The sequence below is a fragment of the Colossoma macropomum genome, unplaced genomic scaffold (genome assembly GCF_904425465.1).
Source record: "Colossoma macropomum unplaced genomic scaffold, Colossoma_macropomum, whole genome shotgun sequence".
In the NCBI taxonomy this organism is placed as follows: domain Eukaryota; kingdom Metazoa; phylum Chordata; class Actinopteri; order Characiformes; family Serrasalmidae; genus Colossoma; species Colossoma macropomum.
This window is the reverse complement of record NW_023494785.1, coordinates 19,749,618-19,773,944: the sequence shown is the minus strand read 5'-3', so window position 1 is coordinate 19,773,944 and position 24,327 is coordinate 19,749,618. Positions and strand designations below refer to the sequence as shown.

The window sequence follows — 24,327 nt, the reverse complement described above, 5'->3', positions numbered from 1 at the left end:
AACAACTGGCACATTTTCAATGCAGTCCAGAAATTTGAAAATGTTTCTTTACCTTTTCGAGTTGTGCGTTTTGTTTGGACTTATAGAGAAACTCCCCCACTGCCACAAAGACAGAGAGGACAAGTCCGGCGGCCAGAACGATGAAGATTCCTCCGATGTTCTGCACACCCAGGGCACTGGCCTCTTTACTCTCTTCTTCTGGGCAGCCGTTCCCTCTCCACCACTTCTCCTTCATCATGTGCAGCTTCCCCTCCTCCTGCAGCTGCAGGATCGCTATGGTGATCTTATCTCGGTATGGAGAGCCTGGGGGGTCAAAAAGGGAAAGTGATTCAATTAGCTGCTGAAGGTTCATCTCTTGGCTGGAGAAGAATTGTGGCCAACAGAGCAAAAAAGGTGTAGATACACTTTCTTTTTGTCCTTGCGAATGGTCAGTTTAATCTATGGAAGTTGCAGTTATCGCTGGAGATAAGAGCATGGTGTAATTTGGTGTAAATCATTTCTCACTCATAGCTCACTGAAACCAACGGAGAAATTCCGTATAAACTGCAACTTCTGAACTTTCAGTCAACACCATGTTTGCGTTTGTGAGTAGAAGCTTAGATCATTTGAATCTGATACAGTTGTTGTGTCTGCAGCCTTTTGTGGAAAGAAAAAATATCATTTACATTTTTTGCTATATTTCAATTCTTATCATCAAACAACAAAGGAGTCAGAAGTCCAGAGCACCTGTTGATACAGAATGTACATGGAATGTAAAAGTAATTTATGTAACTAGCTACACTGAAATAATCTGTTTAAAAAAAAATAAATAAATACTTTGTGGTAAGGAGCAATTTAACTAGTTTTATTCAACTCGCAAAATTTGACTTTAGATGAACAAAAGCAATGTTTTACATCAATTCAAACCTCAAAAATACTTCAAATCTACTTCACCTTTTTGCAGCGTATGCAATTGATTATGTAACATTATAATTCCATATAAATAGAATGAAATTACAATAATAACTAGATTCCTGAACAGGAAGAATGTAAAAACTAACAAAGAAATATTCCATTTACATGAAGGATGGAAGCGGCTGTGGCATGAAGTGTTATGGTTCTGCACAGCGTGGAAGATTTCTGCAAGGCTGGTGGTTAGATGAGGAAAGATAGAGAGGACCTGAAGCAACTGGAGCGCAGCGTGAGCCACAAGAAGATTTCAGATTGAGCGCTTCTTACTGAAACATAGCTCTCAGGGCACCGCTGATAACACACCAATAAAGCCAAATTACATTCCAGGGATAGACATTTTTTCCCTGCTATCTATTTATTTTCTGTCTAATTAAACTAGTTGCCATACTTAATTTGAGGTAATGTTTCCTGTATGCATTGTTTTGTTTGGCTTAATGAATAAGTGCTTTCCCAAGGTGAGCTTTGAAGCGCTCCCTCCCCCCCCTTTTGTAGGCCGTGTTCTGGGCCTCAGCAGGCGCCAGGAGAATCCTCCTCAACTCCCAGCAGCCCCTCTGCCTCCCCCGCACGCACAGGTAAACAGGCCGCAGTCGCTCCACTCTGCGCAGATCAAAACCCATCAGAACAGGAGACTTCGGATGCGAGATGAAACGTGAAACAGAGCAAGAACACTTAAAAACCCACCCGCACCCCCCATTCTTTTATGTCCTGATGGTGGTAATGTTGCTGTACTTGGGCCTCCATAATAAGGATATTAATTTTGCCTGATGTGTCTAACACACTCTTGTCTAATCCACCTCACTGCAGACACATTGATACGTTTTAAAGCACTTAAACTCACCACATCCTCGTTTCTATTGTGTATTATAACATTGAAATTAGTTCAAAGGGATGTGCCTTGCAGTAGTAGACCCATGTGGATCTCTCTGTCCTTGCCTTTGGGTGGTTTAAATTCAGCTCATCTGATCTTAACTTTTGACTCATTGTGCAAAGGGACTAACTTAATGACACACTGACAATTTGATCCCAATTACCTTCTAATGGCGAGTCAATTCACAAGCCATTTTCCCCTATTACGATTTTCATTGTGTGAAGTACAGTTTGATATAGTAACATTTCAAACTAACAGTGCACTATGCAATATAAGGCCAAGTGTGTGGAAACTCCTCCAACTATTAAGTTCAGGTGTTTGTCACACCCATTGCTAATAGGTGTATAAAATCAAGCACAAAGCCATAGACGAACCCTGTTTGAGCTGCACTGAAGAGCTGTCGTAGAATGCCACCTTTGCCGCAAGTCAATCTGTGAAATTTCTGCCTGCTAGATTTGCCCATCAACTGGAAGTGCTATTATTGTGAAATAGAATCATCTAGCAGCAACAACAGTTCAGCCACAAACCAATAGATTACCAAACTCACAGAGCGGGGCTGCCAAGTGCTGAAGCGCACAGTGCTTACCCTTTTAAAATCCCAGGCTTGTTACATACTAAGGCTTATTTAGTAACTACAGGGATTTCAATGCAAACTGGCCAAGCTGTTCTTAGGATCTTGTATCCTCTGTTGTCCCTACACAGTTCCAAACTGCCTCTAGAAGCAACATTAGCACTAGAACTGTGCAGTTAAGAGCTTCATGAAATGGGTTTTCATGGTCAAGCAGCTGCACACAAGCCTAACATCAGTAGGCGCACTGCCAAGCGTCAGCTGGAGTGGTGTAAAGCACACCACCACTGGACTCTGGAGCAGTGGAAACGTTCCCTGGAGTGATGAATCATGCGTCATTACATGGCACTTGGATAGACAGATCTGGGTGTGGTGGATGCCAGGGGAACGCTACCTACCAGCATGCATAGTGCCAACAGTAAAGTTTGGTGAAGAGGTGGATGCTTCCACCTTTTTTCCATCAGCTTGGGGAAGGCCCTTCCCTGTTCTGGCATGACTGTGTGAGGTCCATAAAAACATGATTTGACGTCGGGTTTGTTGTGGAGGAACTCCAGTGGCCTGTACAGAGCTCTGACCTTTACCCCACTGAACACATTTGGGATGAACTAGAAAATTCAGTTGCCAGCCAGGCTTTCTCATCCAGCATCAGTGCCTGACCTCACAAATGCTCTTTTGACTGAACTGGAAAACCTTCCCAGAAAAGTGGAGGCTGTTTAGTGGCAAAGAGGGGCCCGACTCCATATTAATGCCTATGGTTTTGGAACATTGTGATGTCTAACAACTTTGTGTAGGGGTTACGGCAAGTTGTCCACATACTTTTGGCCATATTGTGTATTCATTAAAAGTTATTCAAGGGTTCATCATGCAGTAATATTTTGTCATTAGCTTAGACAAAAAATGTACCCATTCTTACAACCTATGTTTAAAAAAAAAAAACCCTACCCATATTATACGGAAAATTGATGTCAACAGATACAGTGTGTTATGTCCAAATAATAAATCTTATTGTATTAGATGTTCGGATAATCAATCAATCAATTAAAAAAATAAATAATTACGTTTTTGTTAAGAAAAATCAATTTCAATGCAAGTTTAGTTTAGAATAAATTTAGTTGCATTGTAATATGAAATTGCAATTAGAGAATCAATATGTTTAAATCAGCAGAAATTATAACAGTCAATGTCTTGGCTCAGTGAATGAGTTCTATTTGTGCAATCAGTGTAACAATACAAAACAGGATTCTGCTTTTTTTTTATGGAGATCACAAATAATGTAAAGTGAATGTGTTTTGGAAATGAATAAGTGGGTTTGGGAAGGTTCTCTCCCTCTCCCGCTGTTCAGCTAATACTGTTCTCTTGGAGAGCTGCCCTGAGTTGGGCTTAATTATCAATTAATTTGGAAGCATCGCTCATTGGCTGTGAAGGAGGAGCTCTGCTGGTTTTAAGGGATATTTTTGCTGTAGTGCAGCTGCTCCTAAGTGTACCCTTTTGGCAAACCAAACACTTGATTTTGATGTGGTACACATCAGAAGCTTTTGATGGCATCTAGAACATTTATGACGCTGCAGTTAGAGACACACTAGCCTGTGATGTTGATACTTAAGGTTCTAAATTTCACTTGTTGTGAGTGCATCCCCTTTGGCCAATACAGAAGCACACATTTTCAGACTAAGTTGACACATAGATTAGAGATAACAATACAAGCTTTTTCATACCTTTTAAAAGGGTGCATATACATTTTTTTAAAGGATTGAGCATTTTTTTTAAATGCACAATTTACTCTCCAGTCCATATGATACATTTATGCAAATGAAACAGCAAAAACAACCCATACTGAATTGCTTTTGTGATGTCATGAAAACCAGCGCATTCATAATTATTTGCCAATTCAGTCAACAGCAGTTTAGTTGATGTCATAAGGAGTGTTTCAGCCTGGGCTGCTTTTTTGAATGAGGTCCAATACAATGCAGTCAATCACAACAGAGATTAGGCAACAGCCAAATCAACTTCTTTAATTCTAAAGGATAAAGAAAGATGGAAAATAGTCATATAAAAATAATTCTGACTGTTTTTGGTACATAAACCATAAACACTATAAGTGGACCTCAGGGGGAAAATAAATCAAATGCAAGAAAAATGGAGAAAAACAGAGAACGATATGGGCCATTTAATATAGACTGACACAAACCAGGACGCATTTATGCAGATGGTTATGGCAGTCCACACTGCAAAGAGGTCTCAGTATTCAGGGGAGGTGGAGCGCTGGGACGTGCTGCTGAGGACATAGCCACAACATGGTTATTACATTTATGAGTTTTCATGTTTGGGTAGGGACGTCATTTGTAATTTCTTTTGGTAGGCTGTTGTTTTGTTTGTTAAACAGTTACTGTGCTATTGCTTTATCTTGGCTGAGCTCTTCCTTGGAGACTCAAGTACTTGGTAAAATAAATGAGTAAATAAATAAATAAAAATTATAATAATAGCCTACTGCTAATACAGTCTGGTGACAGAGTTTTTCATGTATTTCATATTAAGCCTACTCCTTACTTAGTTGCTTACAGATGTAGGACCAGCTTTGGGAGCAGAGCTGACAAACAATATGAAATTGTAATTAATTCTGTAGCTTTGCTGTTATGATACCCTAGAAAGAAGATAGACCTTCCTGTTTATCTAACAGGATATTAGTTAGTAATTTAGCAAAGTACCATGTTTGTGTTACTGGTGATATCATGGATATGTAAATGCAAGCAATGAAAATGAGCTTCTCACAGCATGGGCACCAGTAACCGATCCTCCAGTTGAAGCAAATGAGGGGAATTAAGTGACAGGCTAGAGTGAATTCCAAATAGGACACATAGCTGTAATCTGTCAGATCAAAGAAGAGTAATAGCAAATGAATCCCTAATGCATTGTCCCTCAATAAAACCGCATAGTAATTTAAATGAGCTACCGCACCAGCAAACAGAGAGGATGTAGGCCTATTTTTAGCCTGGTGAGAGTAATTTCCATTTAAATGTGTTGCAAAATTTGTTCTTCGAGTAGCACTGTTAAGAATATGATCTGTTTACGTTTTCAACATAACACTTGACTAAAAATGCCTCACGGATTGCTCCCTGTGGTCCTTTTCTGATTCTCTCTTATTAGAAGTGACCCAGTGAAAACATTTAGAGCTTTTGCTCTTGTGCAATTTGTTTTCTCTCCTTCTCTTCTCTTTCTGCTTCTCTTGCGGATACTTTAAACATGGCGAGCAGCCTTATGAAAGTAAACCTAGGCCTAAGATGCCAGATGCTAGAGTCCATCTGCAAGTCACAAGCCTACAAGTCACCGCTGAGGGGACCCACTGGGAAGAAGACATCTTGCAAGACACGAACCTGCTGACAAGCAAAATCTGCACTGCTTTAACTGAACGTGATTAATACTGTCTAAAGAAGTACAATGCAGATTGATACTAATTGGATAGAAAGAGAGAGAGGAAGAGAGAGCTTCCCATGAGAAACGGATGGACGGGGCAGGGAAGGAAACAGTTTACTCTTAAGCTACATCCCATCTTGCGCAAACAAACCCCTCACAGATGTTTGATGACATGGTACTGTACATGACTCCTCTTAATGACCTCTCTGGGGAGGAGGCATGCCACATTCTCTGAAAGCTGACTAGGGTGCTTTCTATTTCTACAATACACAGAGGACAGAGGACTGCCCTGTACCATTTGAAGAATTACTAGATGTACCAGACAAATACGATGAGGGAAAATATGATGAGCAAAAGAGGTACAAGATTCATAGATTATGTGGCAGTGGGCTCGGCCATGTATGTATGCCAGGATTTCAAGAGCTTTCTCTTTAGCCTTCAGCTGTTTTGTTCAAAATGAAGGTCCATTCTTTTTCAATTCAGGAGACGAATTTAGTTATTTAGTTGAATAATCCTGAATAATAATGTCTTGAATAGTAATGTATAACAAAATTTGAATCGTGAAATAAATTTCTGGTAATCAGCTAAATGACGATAAGCAGTTTATTAGCAAGTTAATACACACTTAACATTTTTTGACTGAGTTTGTGCAAAGGTTTGTCAGAATTTAACTGTTGTAGTTTTAATACTGCCATATTATGATGAATGCTAATAAGCACACAAGGACCACTTAAAATTATTAATGGAGTACATGATTTCTTACCTTAAAATGATTTGGAGGAACATACAGTAAGCTTGTAAGGAATTCCTATTAGACATTCAGAATAGGAAAGCAGATATCTCTAAAAGCCAGGCAGGACTAAAGCTAGATGTGCTCTATGAAGTGTAACCTACCCGTCTGTGTTAACTGTGAGGTTGTATTGTCCCTAAATATATTACAACAGACATTTCTCCTGTGGTGTTACTATGCTTATTTTAGTAGACAACAGTTTATTTTCCATCCAGTACTTTTATACTGTCTTCCTGGCTTTTGACAGAATTCATTTGTTTGCCTCAGAACACTAAGATATATGACTGTTAATTTATTGCTAGCTTACTTGGGAAGGGTTGGAAAAATTCCTCCAAGCTCTTCTTTACTGTAATAAATCAGATATCTGACTATATAATACTGTTTTAAAAGGACTGTGTCTAAATAGCAGACACACTGTGTAAAGTCCACTAACGCAGTTCTGACATGTATTGTGTAGTTTTTGATGGAAATCCAAAGCAATCTCCCCAGTCTGCTCTACTTATACTAACAACCACCTCTAAAAACTGTGTGGCATATGTACATGCATACTATACACAGCAAATTATCTGGTCTTTTTGGTCTTTCTAAAATATATAAGCAGGATTTAAAGCAAGCAAGCATCTTTAACAGAGTGCAGATAATGCTGCTGCAATTCTTCTCATTCTCCATGTAGGACACCAGCTTTGGATAATTTTCTCACTATACTGTTGGTAGCAGACATGATTCTTTGGAGTGTTGTCACTACTTTTAGTTCTCTAAAGAACTTTTCAGTGGATTATTCTTTAAAGAAGGATTTTTGTAAATGTGACGTAAGAGTGTGAAGGACCTTTTAAAGTTTCAAGAACCCCCACATGATGTAAAGTTTCTATACGAAAAAAAGATTCTTCTCCTAAAACAATCATAGATTCAAGTCAAAAACTATCTAGGGATATATTTTTTAGAGTGTATGCTCTAAGAACAGTGCTAAGTACTGTGGAAAGGGTTGATAACTATCATTATTGATTACAATGTGATACATGTTACTGTGTGAATGTAAGAGCCTGTATGATGGTGGTGTGTAAAAATTGCATGATCGTCTTGGCCTCCTGATGTTACTCCTGGCTACTTTCTCATTCCTCTTTGCTCTCAAAAAATCACTACTGTATGTAACTTTGAGATGCTGCTTTCTTGTTCAGTGTTTGATAATGTAGTCAGTCTCACAGCAGCATGAGCAAAGTCAGGGACAAACTCCTTTTTAACATATAATACAACTGTTAAAAGGTCCATATGATGGAAAACATTTTTTGAAGCAAGAATTTCAGTTTCAAATTATGAAGCTTTTCAAAAAACACATTTACATATATCCATCTATTCAGCCTACAGCAGGCAAACCTCACCCATTCACACTGAAGCTATAAAGAGTGTTTCAGCTTGAGCTGCTTCTTGAGTAAGGCACAATGTATGACAATCAGATTCATTTACATATGCCAATATTAAATGTACAGTAGCAAAAACAGCCTGTTAATTCAAAAGGATAAACAGAAGTTGAAAAATGGTCATGCAAGAGTGAATCACTGCTTTAGAACATTAATCCAGACAAATGTCATAAGTGGATGTCAGGAAAAAAATAATTTACCAAACAAACTGTGGGATACAGGCCCTTTAAGATGTTTAAGATATTTGGTGTTTCATCTGTTTCTGTACATGTGGTTAACTTCCAAACCCAGTATTATGCCTTCATAGTCACACTTAATATATATATATATAAAATATAAATTGTCTAAAAATAATTCTAAATAAAATTTCAACCCTCTCCCATTTCAAGCATCTTAAATTACATAGAAACACAATTTCAAGCAGTTTAGGCTTTAAACCTGTAAACTACAGCGTGGGGAGCCTTGCCAGACAGGTTTGTGCATCCAGCACTATTAAAGGTCCAGTTATTAATGCAGCCTGACACACACGCTCTGTTAAAGCCAATGATATATATGCTAAATGGAGCCTGGGATGGGGAGAACAGCCTGCCTATGGTAACAGATACTAAAAGGGTAGGATTAGCAATTTAAATGCCTCACACTGAGCTGCCTGCAAAAGGTACACAGGGGAGAGATAATACTAAACACCCTTTTCCGAATGCCCTGTGTGTGTTCTCCACAATACGATCCCAGGACACTCACTCTACCAACCAGAAACACATTATCTGTGCTCGCTTGTAGACTTACTGGCTCTCTGGCATAAGCGGCTGTGAGAGATGAAGTAGATTTCACACTGGGGCTGCATTCATATGTGTGTGTACGGAACACCGTGTAGCAAGCAGACCACCTCAGACCACCACAAAGAGAAACAGGTCCCTGGTGACCCTACAGCTATAGACATTCCAGACACTGTGAAGAACAGCATACTGGAAACAATATGGCAAAGCTCACAGGCCACTAACACTAAGAGCTGTTGCTCGGAATCCAGACTCCCTCCCACTGATCTGACTCATTGAAATGTCAGTGGTGGCTATGCCGTCTGCCTCCAGCAGTGGTCCAAAGGCCTTTGATTCTCACATCAAGGTGCCTCCTCAAATTTCAGTCATTTTGTGCTTTCAAAGCAATGCTTCTTAAAATGCAGAATGCGTCACTGTGTGAGACACATGCAAACACAACAATAAGAGCACAAACAGTGGCAAAAGTGTAACAAAAAAAGAAACCTCATCTGTGAGCTTTGTGTTTCTGCATTCAGTACAGGACAATATTCTGTGTTTTTCAGGTGATGTATAAAAAGGCCTGCAAAACATGACGGCCCGTATGGCTTAACAAATGATCACAGTAGCAGTAAAAGCACCATTTCCATCATTTTAAAGGAGGCACATCAAATGCAGAAAATTGTGTAGTTATGCAAAATAAGTCTGTATATCATTGCCATCATAAGAAAGCCTTGTGTATTTGAAATGGCAACTTTATAGGGTAATATCGAATTCTGAAACAACCACATATTTATGCATAATATATTTGGATGTTGCTGCTGTGGTAACAACATTTTTTGTACCTCTTAGAGGGTAACATTATAGAAGAAGGAAAAGACGTCTATAATGTATGTTAATGGAACAAGATCTTATCCAAGTTCATTCTGACCAATCGTATTGTTCAGTTCATCATGAAATGTTCACATAAAGAAAAGGGCAGCTTTAAATTATGTTTAAAAATAAGTAAACAAATGAATAGCAATACAACATTTACATTTACGGCATTTAGCAGATGCTCTTAGCCTGGGCGACTTACAAAAGTGCTCTGTTGTCTTCTCAGGGAATGTATCCTACTTAGTACAAATAGGTTAGAGTCCAAACTACTCTTGAGCTAAGACGCTGCCAGAAACAAAAGCCAGTGCTAATGCCTAGAAAGAATTAAAGAATTAAACAAAGCACAAGTGCAGCACAATGCATTTTGATAAGTACTTAGAATAGTGCATACTTAAGTGCCTCTTGGATATGACAAAAAAAAATACTTTGTTATCCTGAAATACAAAAATATATTTTTATGTATTTTTTAAAAATAAAAGTTCATGAATTGCATGTGGTCTTTATGCTGAGAAGTCTCCTTTTTTTTCCTTTTTTCCAGGTACTTAGTAGAGACATTTTCCTTTTTTTTCCTTTCTCAGCGGCTGATGCAGCCAGGGGCTGCATGTATAACAGGATTAAGACAATCTGCTACTGAGCCTGATAATCAAATCCTGCTCCTCCGCATAGCAGTGGAAATGCCTCCTGTCACCCTCTTCATTCACTTATTTATTTCATGTATTCGTCTATTTCTTGCATGTTTGCCGCCACCCCCCCCCTTCCCCCTGCGCTTTTAGTGAGCTCAGAGAAAATGGCAAAAACCTGCCTCAAACAAAATGTAACCCTGACTGTTATAACCACACAATAAGAAATCCTCATAAATTAGAGATCTGAAATAAATACATAAATTACATAAAAAAGAAAAATATCTTTGTGGGCAAAGAGGACCACACCCTCAAACTCTAGTCAAAGATTTAATTTGTCCATGTAGTCTTTGTCCACACAGTCATCCCTACCTACACACTTATAAAGGTACACAGTAAACATTTACCATCAGGATACAGGAATATTCAACCACGGATGCAGATTAGTCCTTTTTTTTTAAATTGGAATGATAAGTGCCAATATTTTGCCCAGTAGTGTCTCCATATTGAGAGTAGTTGTAAAGTGCATTGCATGAGTTTGTTATTAATCAGTTTTCGTATTATGGCACCACTGCATTGTGTTGTCAATCGGGTTAATCAACTGATATTTTCATTTGCATTCACAGCATTTGAAAATTTTAATTTTATGTTCATTATTATGCCATTTATCAGCATATAATTAAGAATGACACCAAGCTCTGTTTCAAAACATCATTTTTAAAGTACACCTAAAATTAGGAAGGCATACGCTCTCATTTCTTTGGGTTTCAAAATGACCAATAATCATATCAGAGTTTTACCTAGTTTCGTGAAAACTCAAAGTTTAGATCATTATTTTGGAACTGCTTACATGTCAAAAATCAGACTGTTTCAGCGGTTTACTGGCTGCAGCGCAGCATCTTTTTTTCCTATTTTAAATTGTGTGTTTTGTTACTTACCCATAGGAGTGCCAACTCCGTACGCCTTGGAGTCGATGAGGCCTCCAATCTGGGTGAGGTTGCAGTTGCGTTGGGTGACGTACTCGATCGTGGTGGACTCCATGAGGAAGGCATAATCTGAGGTAAGCACCCGCTGAATCCCCTCCTCCACACTCTTCACCATGACGGAATGCCGGCGACTGCTCATGAACTCCCACATCTTGTCGTATGTGGAGATCTTTGTTTTCTGGTGAGGAAAGTTCAGTAAAAACAATAGCCAAATCATTGGTCATTATAGAGGAGTTAAAATATTTCTCCTGCAGGACTATTGGTCATCATGACAGGCTTTTGCAATCTTGTGCAACTGTGAGTAATGCATAATAAGAAACATTTCCACTTACATGTTGACCGATGACACAAAGGACAGTAATGAAACTAAATAAGCTTTTTAGCATTCGGTGTGTGTCTGTGTGTTCTTCACAATACAATCCAAGGACACTGAATCTCAGAAACAGACACTCTGCTTTTGCTTTTAGAAACACCAGCTCGCTGTATGAGGACCTTAAGCAGCTTTGAGAGATGAAGCAGCTAATGTCACTTTCACTACATTCATTTCTGCTATGGCCTCTGCCTCCACCACTGATCCAAAGATACTCGATTCTCATATCAAGGTGCTTCAAAGGTTTTCAGTTATTTGGAATGCTGAATAGAAAACCAGAGTTTAATTTACTTAATATGTTATTTGTCATGATATGCAGTATTTTCTAGTGCAGCCATTTTATATTGTTTCAATATCGTTATCATTTTGTTCCTCAATGTTCTCTCACTACAATACTCTTAATGCATCACTGCAGTATCAACCAATCCTGACTGCCACTAAGTAAAAGGCTAATAGATACAACCAACTAATTAGTGTAACTCTTGCCTGTCAACAAACAAAATTGTAAAGAAAACAGTATAAAATAGACAAGTTTTACACTTTCAGCCAGCGCTGGAAGCCAGACTGAAGTAAGGTATCATGATAGCCAGTCACTTTGCCAGCTTTAGCTTTTAGTTTGGTGTCCTCCTCATCTGACATGTCATATCTATTGTTTGAGTAATCTGTTATGTCCACTGTAATGTTGATTTGAACATTTATTTACTATAGTTATAAGGCTTCAACAAGATATTTAGATTTCTAAAGTTAGTCATCCACCTCCTACCTGTTTCATCAGCTATCATAAATAAATAAATAAATAACATGAAGTAAAAATAAAAATACCCTGGCCTCAAAAATCCACCCCATGTAGTTGGAGCTTTTCAAATATTCCTTCCACCTTCAGGATATGTCATCAGACAAGGGTTTTCCTAGTCTTTAAAGTAGAAAATCCCTCCCTACAGCCTACTGCACCATGTGTATGATGTGAATAAGCATGCATACAACAGATACAGAAATGACTAGAGTGTCCAATTAAATTCATATCACATCATTTTTTGTATTTCATTGTGTTTCCTTTCAGAAGATATCCATGCAACATTCCAAACTACTGATATATTTCAATTCCACAACTCTGAATTCCTCATCCTTTATTTGTCTAAGAACTACTTTAACCTCTATTTGAAGGTAAGGCAATCCAATTTCAAAAGAAACCATGAAAAGAGCATTCTGGCAATATATCAACAGTAACACTGCCTAACAAGCAGAAGAGTAGTTTAACAACTTGTCCTGAATTTAACTCTGTTGCTTTATTGATTTGGTGCAAACACAGAGTCTAAAACTGTTTTCATAGTTGTTGTGCACTCAAAAACACCGAGGTGCTCCAAAATAAACTCTTAGGGACTCGACAGTCTCTACTCAAAACATGAGTATCAAAGTATGTTTGAAATCATGCTCTTTCACAATTTTACTGAGGCACTCAGTATTGTTTAGTGACTGCTACTTTAGAAGGCGACGCAACAGAGCACAAACTCTTCTGCAGGTGTATGTGTAGATCAGTGGTACTTTAGTGTGAATAAGGAAAACTGGTAAGGGTAGGGAACTAGAGATGACCCCATACCTTATAGATAGAAGTAAAAATGAATGAATATCTGATAATACTGCTATCAAATATATGCAAAAAAATAGAGGCATTTTACCAGAACTGGCACTTGCTCTTATTCTCATCTCATTGCAAAAACAACCCATAAAGAGAAAGACAGATGACCTACTTGTACTCTAAATGTAGTTTGCACTAAGGTATTTTTAATGTCATCTGGAAAAAATCCATTTGGATCATTTTATTTGGTTTCCACAGATGCGGTCTCAGACTTTTTTGACATTATAACTGCTATCATTTTGCTTGTTTTTATAAGAAAATATTACCTAAGAACATAACTGATGACTAAAGCAAAGTGCCTGGTCTTTCTATAGAGCGTCAGTGCCCAAGTTCCATTCTTAAGGGCTGCAGTCCATTTCAATTTGGTGATTTTCCTGCTTAAACAAAACTGCTTCAACTCAGCAGTCGATAACTAGGTTTAGTAGAAGCGTTTGATCAGGAAAATCACCAAACTGTGCTGGACTCTGGCTCTCTACAAGCAGATTTGAGCACCCTTGCTGTAGGGAATAGTCTAACAAAACTTTGTCATTTTCATCCTCTCATTGAGCCTCCAGTTTCCATTGAGTAATAATGTAAAGGGGAAAAAGATGTAACTGTTGGTAGAAATCAAATAAGTCCTAACTACCTGTCACAAAATGATTGAAACCAACATTTTAATCAATAATGTTTACTGGCAAGAATTATGGCACATTCCTTTAGATTAAGGGTGTCCAGTCCTATTTGCAAAGGGCCAGTGTGGCTGCAGGTTTTCAGTCTAACAAAGCAGGAGCTCAGCTGATCAAATCGCAAAATGATCAAATGATCAAAGGAGCATAAATGATCAAAGACAGAGACCAACTGATTTAACGAGTAGAGTCAGGTGCTCCTGCTTTGTTGGAATGAAAACTGCAGCCACACCAGCCCTTAGTGGATAAGACTGGACACCCCTGATTTGCTTTGATTAATGATGAAATTTATCTTCTTGGTATTTAGAAAGAGATTAGGCAAATGGGGTACGGCTTAATGCTTTTTTGGTTCTTACTAAATAACTAATATATATATATATATATATATATATATATATATATATATATATATATATATCGTTTATTTGTTTGTTATTTAAGCTATCTGCACATGTCTGCTACAAAGGGAGCACAAACTTTGCTCCTAGCAGGTACTGTTTATGAACAGTTACGCCAAAAATAAGAGAGAGAGTACAAGCATTAGTCATAACAGTGGCTAGGAAGGTTGTAACAGTACAATACAGTTCTATGTTTGAACGAGACAAGTTTTCCGACCTGAACACATAAAAACATATAGATCAAAATAGATTAGTGAAACATTGTGTGTCAAACATTGGCAAATTTGTTTTTGACTTCAAAATATAACAACAGATATCATCACAATAAAATTAAGATGTTTTGTTTAAATTTGTTTAAATCTACATGAATCTGTGCATTTGTAAGGGGGTATGAGCTTCACTCATTGTTTATTTGGTGCTTCAGTGCAACATTATAGCTTCCAAGAGGGAGGATAAAATAATATATGACTGAATTTTGTGACTTATACACACAGTTGATCAAAAATTGATGAAAAAAGTATTGAGGGTAAAAGTAGTAGCTGTATTTAAGTGAAAGTATGAGTGCCAGTGAATTATATTTAACAGATAAAATTTGAAGACAGGACTAATACCAAAGTAACTTTGATGCTGAGCACAGGATGATCATGCTTCACATAACCCAGATTGCCAAGTCCCCTCTGTCTTAACCCTTTTCCATAAACTTTTTACAATAAACTTTAGCATTACAATAAGGTTTATATGCATACATAACACGATATCATAGCTGTCGCATTGTGCAGCATTATCTCTCACTCAGTCATCATCCATCAGCAACTACTACACTCCCACTCCTTATCTTCCTCAGAAGTGCAGCCTACAGAATGTGGTGTGGGAGTAATACATATTACCCGTTGTTGCACAAAGAAAAATTGGCATAGTAGTGAACAGCTTCATGCTAGCCTGATATGCATTTGATTGGATGTTTTAAATGAATGAATAATTGAATGACTGCACAGGAACTCAACTGATTTGTCTAAATCAGTGATTCCCATCCCGGTTCTCAGGTCCCACTTGATGGTCCACATTTTTGCTCCAACCCAACACAATGGAGTAAAATATATGTTTTTTGTCTTTGGGAAATGTATTAGTACTTAAGTATAGTAACAAACTATAATTACTATTAAGTATACCATTAATGTTACATACATACATACATCATCTAAACCGCTTATCCTTCTGGGTCCATTAATATTAAGTATTTATATTATTGGTCACACAAAATGATGTTATGATTCTATATAGTATCCTCAAGAAATACAAAAATATCTCTCTGAACAAATTAGTCAGTGTAATGTCCCAGTTGGTGAAGCAAGCATATTGTTCTAGGGCTTGCAAAATAATCTTTTGCCATTTGACACACAAGAATTTCTTTCTCTCTCAGAACCTATTCTGAAGACATTTGAAACCTAATTAAGTCACATCTTCAAGGTCCCTCCTGCCATTATTGTACGTAATGACTTCTTGTGGTGGGTCGATATTTTAGATCAACTGGGTGATTTGCCGAGTGCCTATCAGAATCTTTTGGAGTCACCCTTGACAAATCAGCCGATTGAGCATGCAGAATATAGACTGCTGATAAGGCAGAACCACCAGGGATGAATACAGGAAAGGTAGGGAGGAGGAGGGAGGTAAGGAAAGAGAGAGAGAGACAGATAGTGAGGAAGAAATTGAACTCTGACATGAATCTTGCCCAGTGTTACCAACAGTAAGAGGATTTGTCACCACTTAAGAAAATCTCACTTTATCTCAAAATGGCACCCAACAGAAGAAAAGTTAACATTATCTCAAATGGTCTGAGATTGAAAATGTAATCTGAAAAATCTCATTTTAGAGCTTTGCCCTATAACTTTTAATGACACTGCAGAGGGAGTTGATTTATCACACCATTAAAGAATGAGTATGCATTTTGAATGGCTTAAGTTCTCCTTCTGCTATAGCTGGTATGGCTTTAGAGCCTAATGTGTTCCACTATATCAACAGACAAGTTGATTTCTGAGCTTTTTTTCAGATTGCTTTCGGAGAAGCTATTCAGTCCCCATACCTAAACACCTCTGAAAACCTGTGGGATGATCTAAGTACCAGAGGCTCTCAGAAACAAGGATATCATCGCGGTCCAAAAACCCCACTGGTATCTTTATTTTTTTGTGATTTTTAGTTTCCTGCACAGTTTGAGCTCAGCAGATGTCCTTTACATGATGTGAAAATTTCATGATGTTTGGACCAATAGAAATGCTCCAAAATTGCTTGGAATAAAATCTCTTTACACTGACTTGCACAAAAAGAAAGTTTTTGCCCTCTCCTGTAAAGTCACCATTTCAAGTATACTTTGTCTTTGCACAGCGCAGATATTCTGAAGAGGAGAAGTTGTCTATGAAAATGGCTTTGCTATGTGCTCTTCCAGCTAATCAAACATTTACAGGAGAAAACTGTATTATTATCTTGGCAAAGGAATACAAAATATAAAATTCACACTCATATGTCACATGTCTTGAATGTCTTTGAGGGAAAACAAATGCGCAAACTCAATATACCCCTCAGAAACAGGAATCTCATGGGATTGATAAAGACATTTTGGTTATAAACAATACCTTGAATCATAAAAAAAAAAAATATATATCATATTGGATAGAACAAAAACAAGTTTAGCATCTCCTGCCTTGCTACACTTTTGCTTGCTCTCTCACATCACCCTCCTTTGAAGCTTTATGATCACGCCCACGTCCTGGCACTGACTGCACTGGCTTCATGGAGCTGTTTGACTGAAGGATTTTTAGAACTGAATTCACCAGTCATCTGCCGATACCTCTAGCATTACCTCAGCATTACCTCGGTGTATAGCTGCTAGCTATCTGCCAATCTTACTATCTGCCAAGTAACAAAGCGCAGGACTATATGAGGTCTAACTATTTATTTTTTAAAGAATTAAAAAATTATACTCTCATCTCAAAAGCTACAAGGTCTAAGCTTTAATGTTGACCATTCTGACTAAGCTGGTTAGATATAGCTGCATATTGCATCTCCTTATATCATCAGATAAACTTTTTACCTATATTTCGTTCTGTTCCACTGATAAAAAGCATAAATTTGGCATCTGCCATATGTTCAAAAGAAATTCTTCAATGTTTTCTGTGTGGAAAAGCATAAATAGCTATTTCACACTATGCATAAATGGTGTTAATGTTTGCAAATCTAATTATCAATTATATTGTAAATGTAAACATATGATATACACTGTTCAGTTAATTAGTAAATCAAAATAAAAAGAGGGAAAACATGAGTGAATATAGAAGTGGCTTTGGTTAGCATGTACATACTTGAACATCTTCAACCATCTAGAAAACACTACTCTAAAACATTAACAGCATCAGACATTTCAAGGAAAGAGGGGGAAAAACCCCTCTATCTGCCTCCTCACTCCTCTGATCATCAGCTCCATCTTTTTCATTACCTTTCTACCTATCTTCCTCTCTTTCTAGCACTGTCACGTTTTCATCTTTGAGGCAGATTTATTTCATCTGAGCTGAGATTGTGGGGTCTGATTATAAGTGATTTGGCTAATCCTTTGATCATGCTGAAGTGGCCACAGATTGGCACTGCATCAGTCTGCTCGCACTTCCATATCAGATCTGAGGCTTTGATTAATTTGCTATGCGCCACTATCAGAATTGTAACACTCAGAAAACAATGCTCTTCCACGTTAGACACAAATTTCAGGCAGAAGTTTGAGATGGCGAGAAGTGAAGTATACATCACAATTAAATTACCTGTTTGGAATTTGTGGTCTGCTCATGATTAATGTAATTATGATCCTGATGAAGGTAGTGAGTAGGAAGCAGGGTTATTATAACTTTTAAATTTTCATTAGTTTTTATATTGATTTGGTTTTTCACTTTGGTTTTTTTAAATTTCAGTTTAGTTTGTTAGTCTGAAGGGTACATGACTCGCTTTACTTTTGTTTTTAATTTCTGAAAGTAATAGCCTTAGTTCAGTTTTTATTTGGTTTCTAAATAAAGACAACAAAATAAAAGGTCTAGAGTTTTGTTTTTTTTTGTATTATGATAAACACTGTGATAATTGGTATTTGATCAGTGTAGAATAAAAGTGAACACAGGATAGACTAAGCTCGGCTCCAGCTTTCCTTAAAGACAACCAAACACACAATGGATCCACTTCAAACTCTCATTCACACACTGAAACTAAAGTCCATTTTATTTTAATTAGTTTTGCAGTGTTTTAATTTAGTTTTACTTTTTTTGAAAAGTGACATTTTTATTTTTATTACAGTTGCTAGTTTTCATTTTTGTAGTAGTTTTAGTGGTAGAGAGTCTGTGAGAATGATTATTGCTTTTCATTTCTCCTTTTTTTTGAAATCGTTTGCAGATTACCTTTATTATAAGTAGTACTTATAGTAAATAGTACTTACAGCTGCACGATGATCTAAAAATAGCCATACATCATGAGCGTTACACATTGTGTTTTTTCTTAAGGCTGCTTCTGGCTGCATGTATCTCAACTGCTAAGTCATAACTGTCAATCAGCTGTACTAGCTAGTTATAGTAACACAGTAATCAACATGTAATCAATAATCAAAACTCTTAACTAGCAAGTGTGGTCCGAAAAGGGAGCTAATTTAAAAATGTCATGATTATTTTGATTTGTGGAATCATACAGTTGGGGTACTCTAACCACTAAACTATCACTGAAGGTCTGCCTTACCTTTCATCTGATTGGTCAGCATAAAACAAAAAAAAAATGTTTATGATGTAGGCTATGTGACTGTTTAGAGTTGTACTTTTTTCAACTCAGGGCTCCTAGAGTGCCATGCAAGGCACATAAACCACAAGGCACCCAGCACAAAAATAGCAAGAAAGAAGGATTCTATCATTGGAAATACATATGCCTATGAAGTGACCACCCTCAAACACTTAGTTCATCTTAGCCACCATGTCTAAAGAGGACCCCACATATATCCTGGGTGACTTCAAGATTTTTGAAAAGTGGTTAGGGAAAGAATTTAATAATAACTATCTGAATTTAACAAAAAAGATGAACAATTTATTTATGGTATTAGACAAATTGCTACCATGCATTTTGCTCTATTTTAATCACTTAAATTGGTATTTGTAATTAGCTGTTGCATATTGCAGAGATGCAAGTAGGTTTTTTTAATAAATAAGTACCATTACTGGCCATGCTGAAGTTCAGCTGTGATACTGCTGTGCAAATATACCCATCTCACAGCTCCAGCCTATTCTTCCCGGAAATCACGATCAAAGTATACATGCATGAACAATAATTAGAAAACTAAATTTTATCACAAAATGTATCCTAACAGAATCATGAAAATTAGCCTTATCAAAATAACACTGCAGTATAACACAGCCTCTTTACTGATGCATCCTCCAGGTCCTGTGTTATATTGTGGTAGCTTTAAACAGTATAAAATGTTGCAAGACTCAAAATGTTACTGCAGGGGAACAAAAACAAAAATGACAAAACCTGAACCCTTCATTCTTTCAGACAGTGTGCTGCTCTGTAAACCAGCTGAACAAAATATGGATTCTGAAATATTATATTTCTAACCTCCCAGCAGTGTTTGTCTTCATTTAAATTGAAAGCAAGAATATTATTATCCTGCTTTGTGGGCACTTTAGGAACTCTGTAATTAGTTCCCCATGCCTTCACTGTAAGACCTCTAAGTCCATAACATGCCATTATTTGTCTCTAACACCTTGATCTGCATGTGTTCAGTGAAGGTAATTAGCTGGACTGTGGTACCCCTGTTGCTAGCTGCTTTGAGGACATTTTCTCTTGTAAATCCAATATTTTGGCATTGTGATGTTAATGGTAGTGGCAGTGATGAATGGGGACACTAAGGGACAACATGCAGCTATAACCTTTAATCAACAGTAAACCTGTTAGGCCCTTTAAATATAACTACAGACTCTCTTCTGTGGCCTAGCAGGTGGTTGAGCAACTCAACTACACACTCTCTCCTGTGGCCTAGCAAGTGGTTGAGCAACTCAAAGCCAGAGAGAATCAAGAGAATTCTTTCATTTACTCTGTCTTTAATCATAGGCTACTATACATGCATATGATAATATAGGTCATCTTTTATATATGTCATTTCACTTTGATATGTCACTTACAGTACATGTATGTATTATATGTATGTATTCATACACACTACCAGTCAAAAGTTTGGTATCACTTAACTGACTGTATTTTTCATAATTTCAAAGAGGCTAAATTCTAGGAGAATCTGAATGGATCTGCTTTCAGAAATATTTGAACATAAAAGATATTCTGACTTGTTTACCACTGCTTTGGTCGCATTAGTCCGTATTTGTTATTTTGGTAACACTTTACTTGAAGGGTGTCTACATAACACATTCATAACATCTTATATGAACACTTCGGAACATGTTTGTGAATGTTTAAGTCACCATTTATTAAAGTATACATTGTTTTACATGATATTAATGTGGACTACTGTGTCATTTTACTGAGATACATTTATAGATACAAAATAAAAGTCTTCATTCATCCCAATTTTAATAATACCGGTTTGAACTTCAGTCATCAGACAGAGAGGATGGTTGCTTTTTTTGACCTAAGAATTCTGTGACATGCAGATAAATTTACTTGGGAGCAAGTGCAATTCCACTACAGAGAATTACAGAGAAAGATTTGGTGAATAATTAATACAAATATGTATACGTGTTTTACAGTGTGCTTCTGTCATTCTTTACTGAAGATTTAGTAACAATACTCCAGAATTAGTAACTTTAGTAACAGTAACATTAATTTAAGTAAGAGTTACACAGTTATAGTTTTGAACTGCACCCTTGGTGTTAAAGTGAGAGCATGTGAAACATTATGGATGTTTGTGTTTCAGAATGATTGACTTGATTGTAAGTGTATGCCAGTTGCATACATTTGCCCACATTTCCCCTAGATTTGAACAAATATTGGGAATATGTATTCAGAATACAAAAATTAAGAATCTGTACTCAGTCCAAGTTACATTTTGTAAAGGCAGTATTCAGAATACAGTTACTTTTTACATTTTTTGGGAGAAAACTTTTAGAATACTTCCCCACTAAATGTAATAAACATATACCATCTTTAAGAGAAACACCATCAGTGATTGTTTATTATTTTAAAAACAGTGCATGGTGTGTAAAGACATGCTCTAAAGAAGAATGACTTCTTTACAAACACTAAAGTTCTTAAAGCCTGAGTAGACTGATTAATCAATCTGAATGTGCAAGTTTTTATTGTTGGGACAGGGCAAATTGTTTGATTAGTTTATGAGATGGCAGTGGGATTATGTGGCAGCAGTGGGATTATGGGAGCAGCAGTGAACTGAAGCAGGCTTTGAGAGACAAAATAATGTTGATAATTTTGTAACCTCATTTAAATAAGTAAATATTTCATTAAACATATTAACAGAAGAATTACATGAAGAAAACTGCCAGTGAAAAACTGCATGAATTAAAAAAAAAATTACAATTAGCAGGGTTTTCCCATGTGTCTCATAAATATGTACTATAAATGTATTCTAAATGTTTTCTGAATATGTTACTTCTTTATTCATTGTTATAGAATGCATTGCTGAATATATTTAGGACAGTGTATTCAGTATTCAGCCATCACTACTTTTTCAGAGTATTGTGCCCAACCCTGGATTCGGTGTGTATGCAAAGTTCTCAGGTTTGCCTGAGTATTTAGATAAACTTTAGCTATCCGTTTAAGCAATGCAGAAAATCTGCATCCTACGTGCTTTTTTATGTGTAAGAAAAGCTTCTGTAGGTGCATCATCCAGCAGTGACAGATGTTTAGAGTGTGTATGTATTTGTCTGTTAGAGAGAGTTTACAGGTGGACTAAAATCCAGTCAGTCCCTCAGGTGTGCCTCCCACATACATTTACTCTGTTGCTATGCTTGTCAGGATGTCTTTGCTGGAAAAGTGTTTTGCTTCCCTTTTCAAATGCTACAATCAAACGAATAGGATAAGGGATTAAAACTGTAACTTACAGAGACTCCTTTATGCTGTATACCTTAACAAACCAGACAAATTTGTTCTAAAGTTCCAACCAGACAAAGTTCTAGGTGTTGATTGTTGCCCACTCCAGATGCCAGGGTGAGGGAGAATGGTTTACATCACTCAAATATAGATGCAAAGATAAACAGCTTAATACCCAGACAAAGCTAGATATTTATCACTTTGAAGATGAGGGCATGGAATTTTACTCTTTCCCAGTGGATTCACTGCAGAATGCAGGCATTTGTTGTAGCTAATTTTAAACAATGGCTGAGAGGCTAAATTAAACATATAAGGCAGAATAGGTGAAAGACAGAAAAATACTCAGGAACTTTAAAGGGCAAACCACTGAAAGCAACAGCACACTCAAAGCAGTGTGTGCTCACATAATCAAGATTATACATTTGTTGCTTTAGGTTACATACAGTGTTTCAGACAGCAACTAGGTCAGTCTAGGTGATGACCTTTAACAGAACACTCTGGCTCACAGATAGCATGGTGTGCACAGCTGACAGAATGTGGTAGAAATTTCAATTTCTAGCCTATGCATGACCTAGCCCAGCCAAGCTATTTGATTACTAGGGGAAAGATCATTGTTAAATAAAAACAATTTGAGGTCTCTTTAAGGTAATTATAATACAAATATGCTTTTTAAAGGCTTAGTCTGAGCACCAATTTGGCAGCATGCATTTGTTGTTAAAACTTATGAACTCAAATAAATGCATATAATTATACATAGAGTATTGTGCAAAAAATCACCCTTCATCTATTTCATTATTAGGCAAAATGCCCATTAAGTACAGGTTATTCCTTTTTCAGGAGATATTTCTGAGGAAATTACATAGCAAAAAATCCACTTGCCTAAGGAAGGGGAAAGTCAAAGGATAAATAAATGAAAAACAGAGTTCTAGATAGAGATATAGACTTTTAACAACTGTGCAAAAACTAGCAGACCACCAAAACTGTCACCGTCAGATAAACAGCACCTAAAGCTTTTATCTTTAGGAGAGAGGAGAAAATCAAGCTCCACTCTTGCTTTAGATCTGAAAAACTCAACACTCTGGCTCTGAAAGCATTTGTAGCTGTCAAGAAGCTGTTATTGAGAGAAAGAAATTGCAAATCAAACAAAGAAGCTGCTGGTGTTCTCAAAACAATGGACTCACCACCCCAGAGTGCAGACTCAACATTATTGAATTTGTTTGGGATTAGATAAATTGTGAGAAGCAGAAAAAGCAACCAATTTCTAAGACTGAACTTTGAAGGTGTGGAAAAATATCCCTTCAGACGTCTTTGAAAATCTGAAAAAAAGTGGTCTCTGGCTTTTGTACAATAATGTGTGTATGATTGGTACATTAGAACAGAGTTAGTATGTTTCCTGAACACCTGGATTGACTGTTACTATAGACTACCCTGGCATAAGCTGGAGAACACTGAGATGTCTTATTCTAGAAATTTGCTAAAAAAAATTTTAATTTTTTAAACACTATTAAAAAAACAGCTGCCCTTTATATTGAGATGAGTGTCCCAGTACAGCAGTACAACAAAATGACTTAAATCTCATTGAATTACTTGCATTAAGGTTAAGACTGTCTTTTTTCTTCTAAGATTACCATTTTGGAGATATGAGATTTTGTTATATGGACATTATTATGCCCACAGTTCTACCTCCTAAAACTGATATTTTTTTGCACATCTTTAAAGGTGTTGAAATCCATGGTTTCTGGAGCCCTTCTTTGGTGTATTAATTATATGGAGGTTGAATCACAGTGCAGGCTCTATTCTGAACCCCTCTCCTTCCCCCTGTGGCTGGAACTGCTCCCTCTGCCTGCTGGCCAAATTGCATCAGTGGCAGTGATTCAGCTTCCCTCTCCATCACGACTTATAAACTTACTGCTGAGCACTACAGTCCTGCAGGGATCCACCTCACAGCCCACTG

At 37.1% G+C, this 24,327-nt stretch overlaps 1 protein-coding gene across 1 annotated transcript in view; it reads right to left on the bottom strand.

Annotated features, from left to right (window-relative positions):
• The window catches only part of LOC118818849 (glutamate receptor ionotropic, kainate 2-like), a 170,801-nt gene that overhangs the window by 9,085 nt on the left and 137,389 nt on the right, over positions 1 to 24,327 (bottom strand). Inside the window, 3 exon segments of the mRNA XM_036586360.1 lie at positions 53 to 72; positions 74 to 303; positions 11,190 to 11,415. Of these exon segments, the coding sequence (XP_036442253.1) occupies positions 53 to 72; positions 74 to 303; positions 11,190 to 11,415 (476 nt within the window).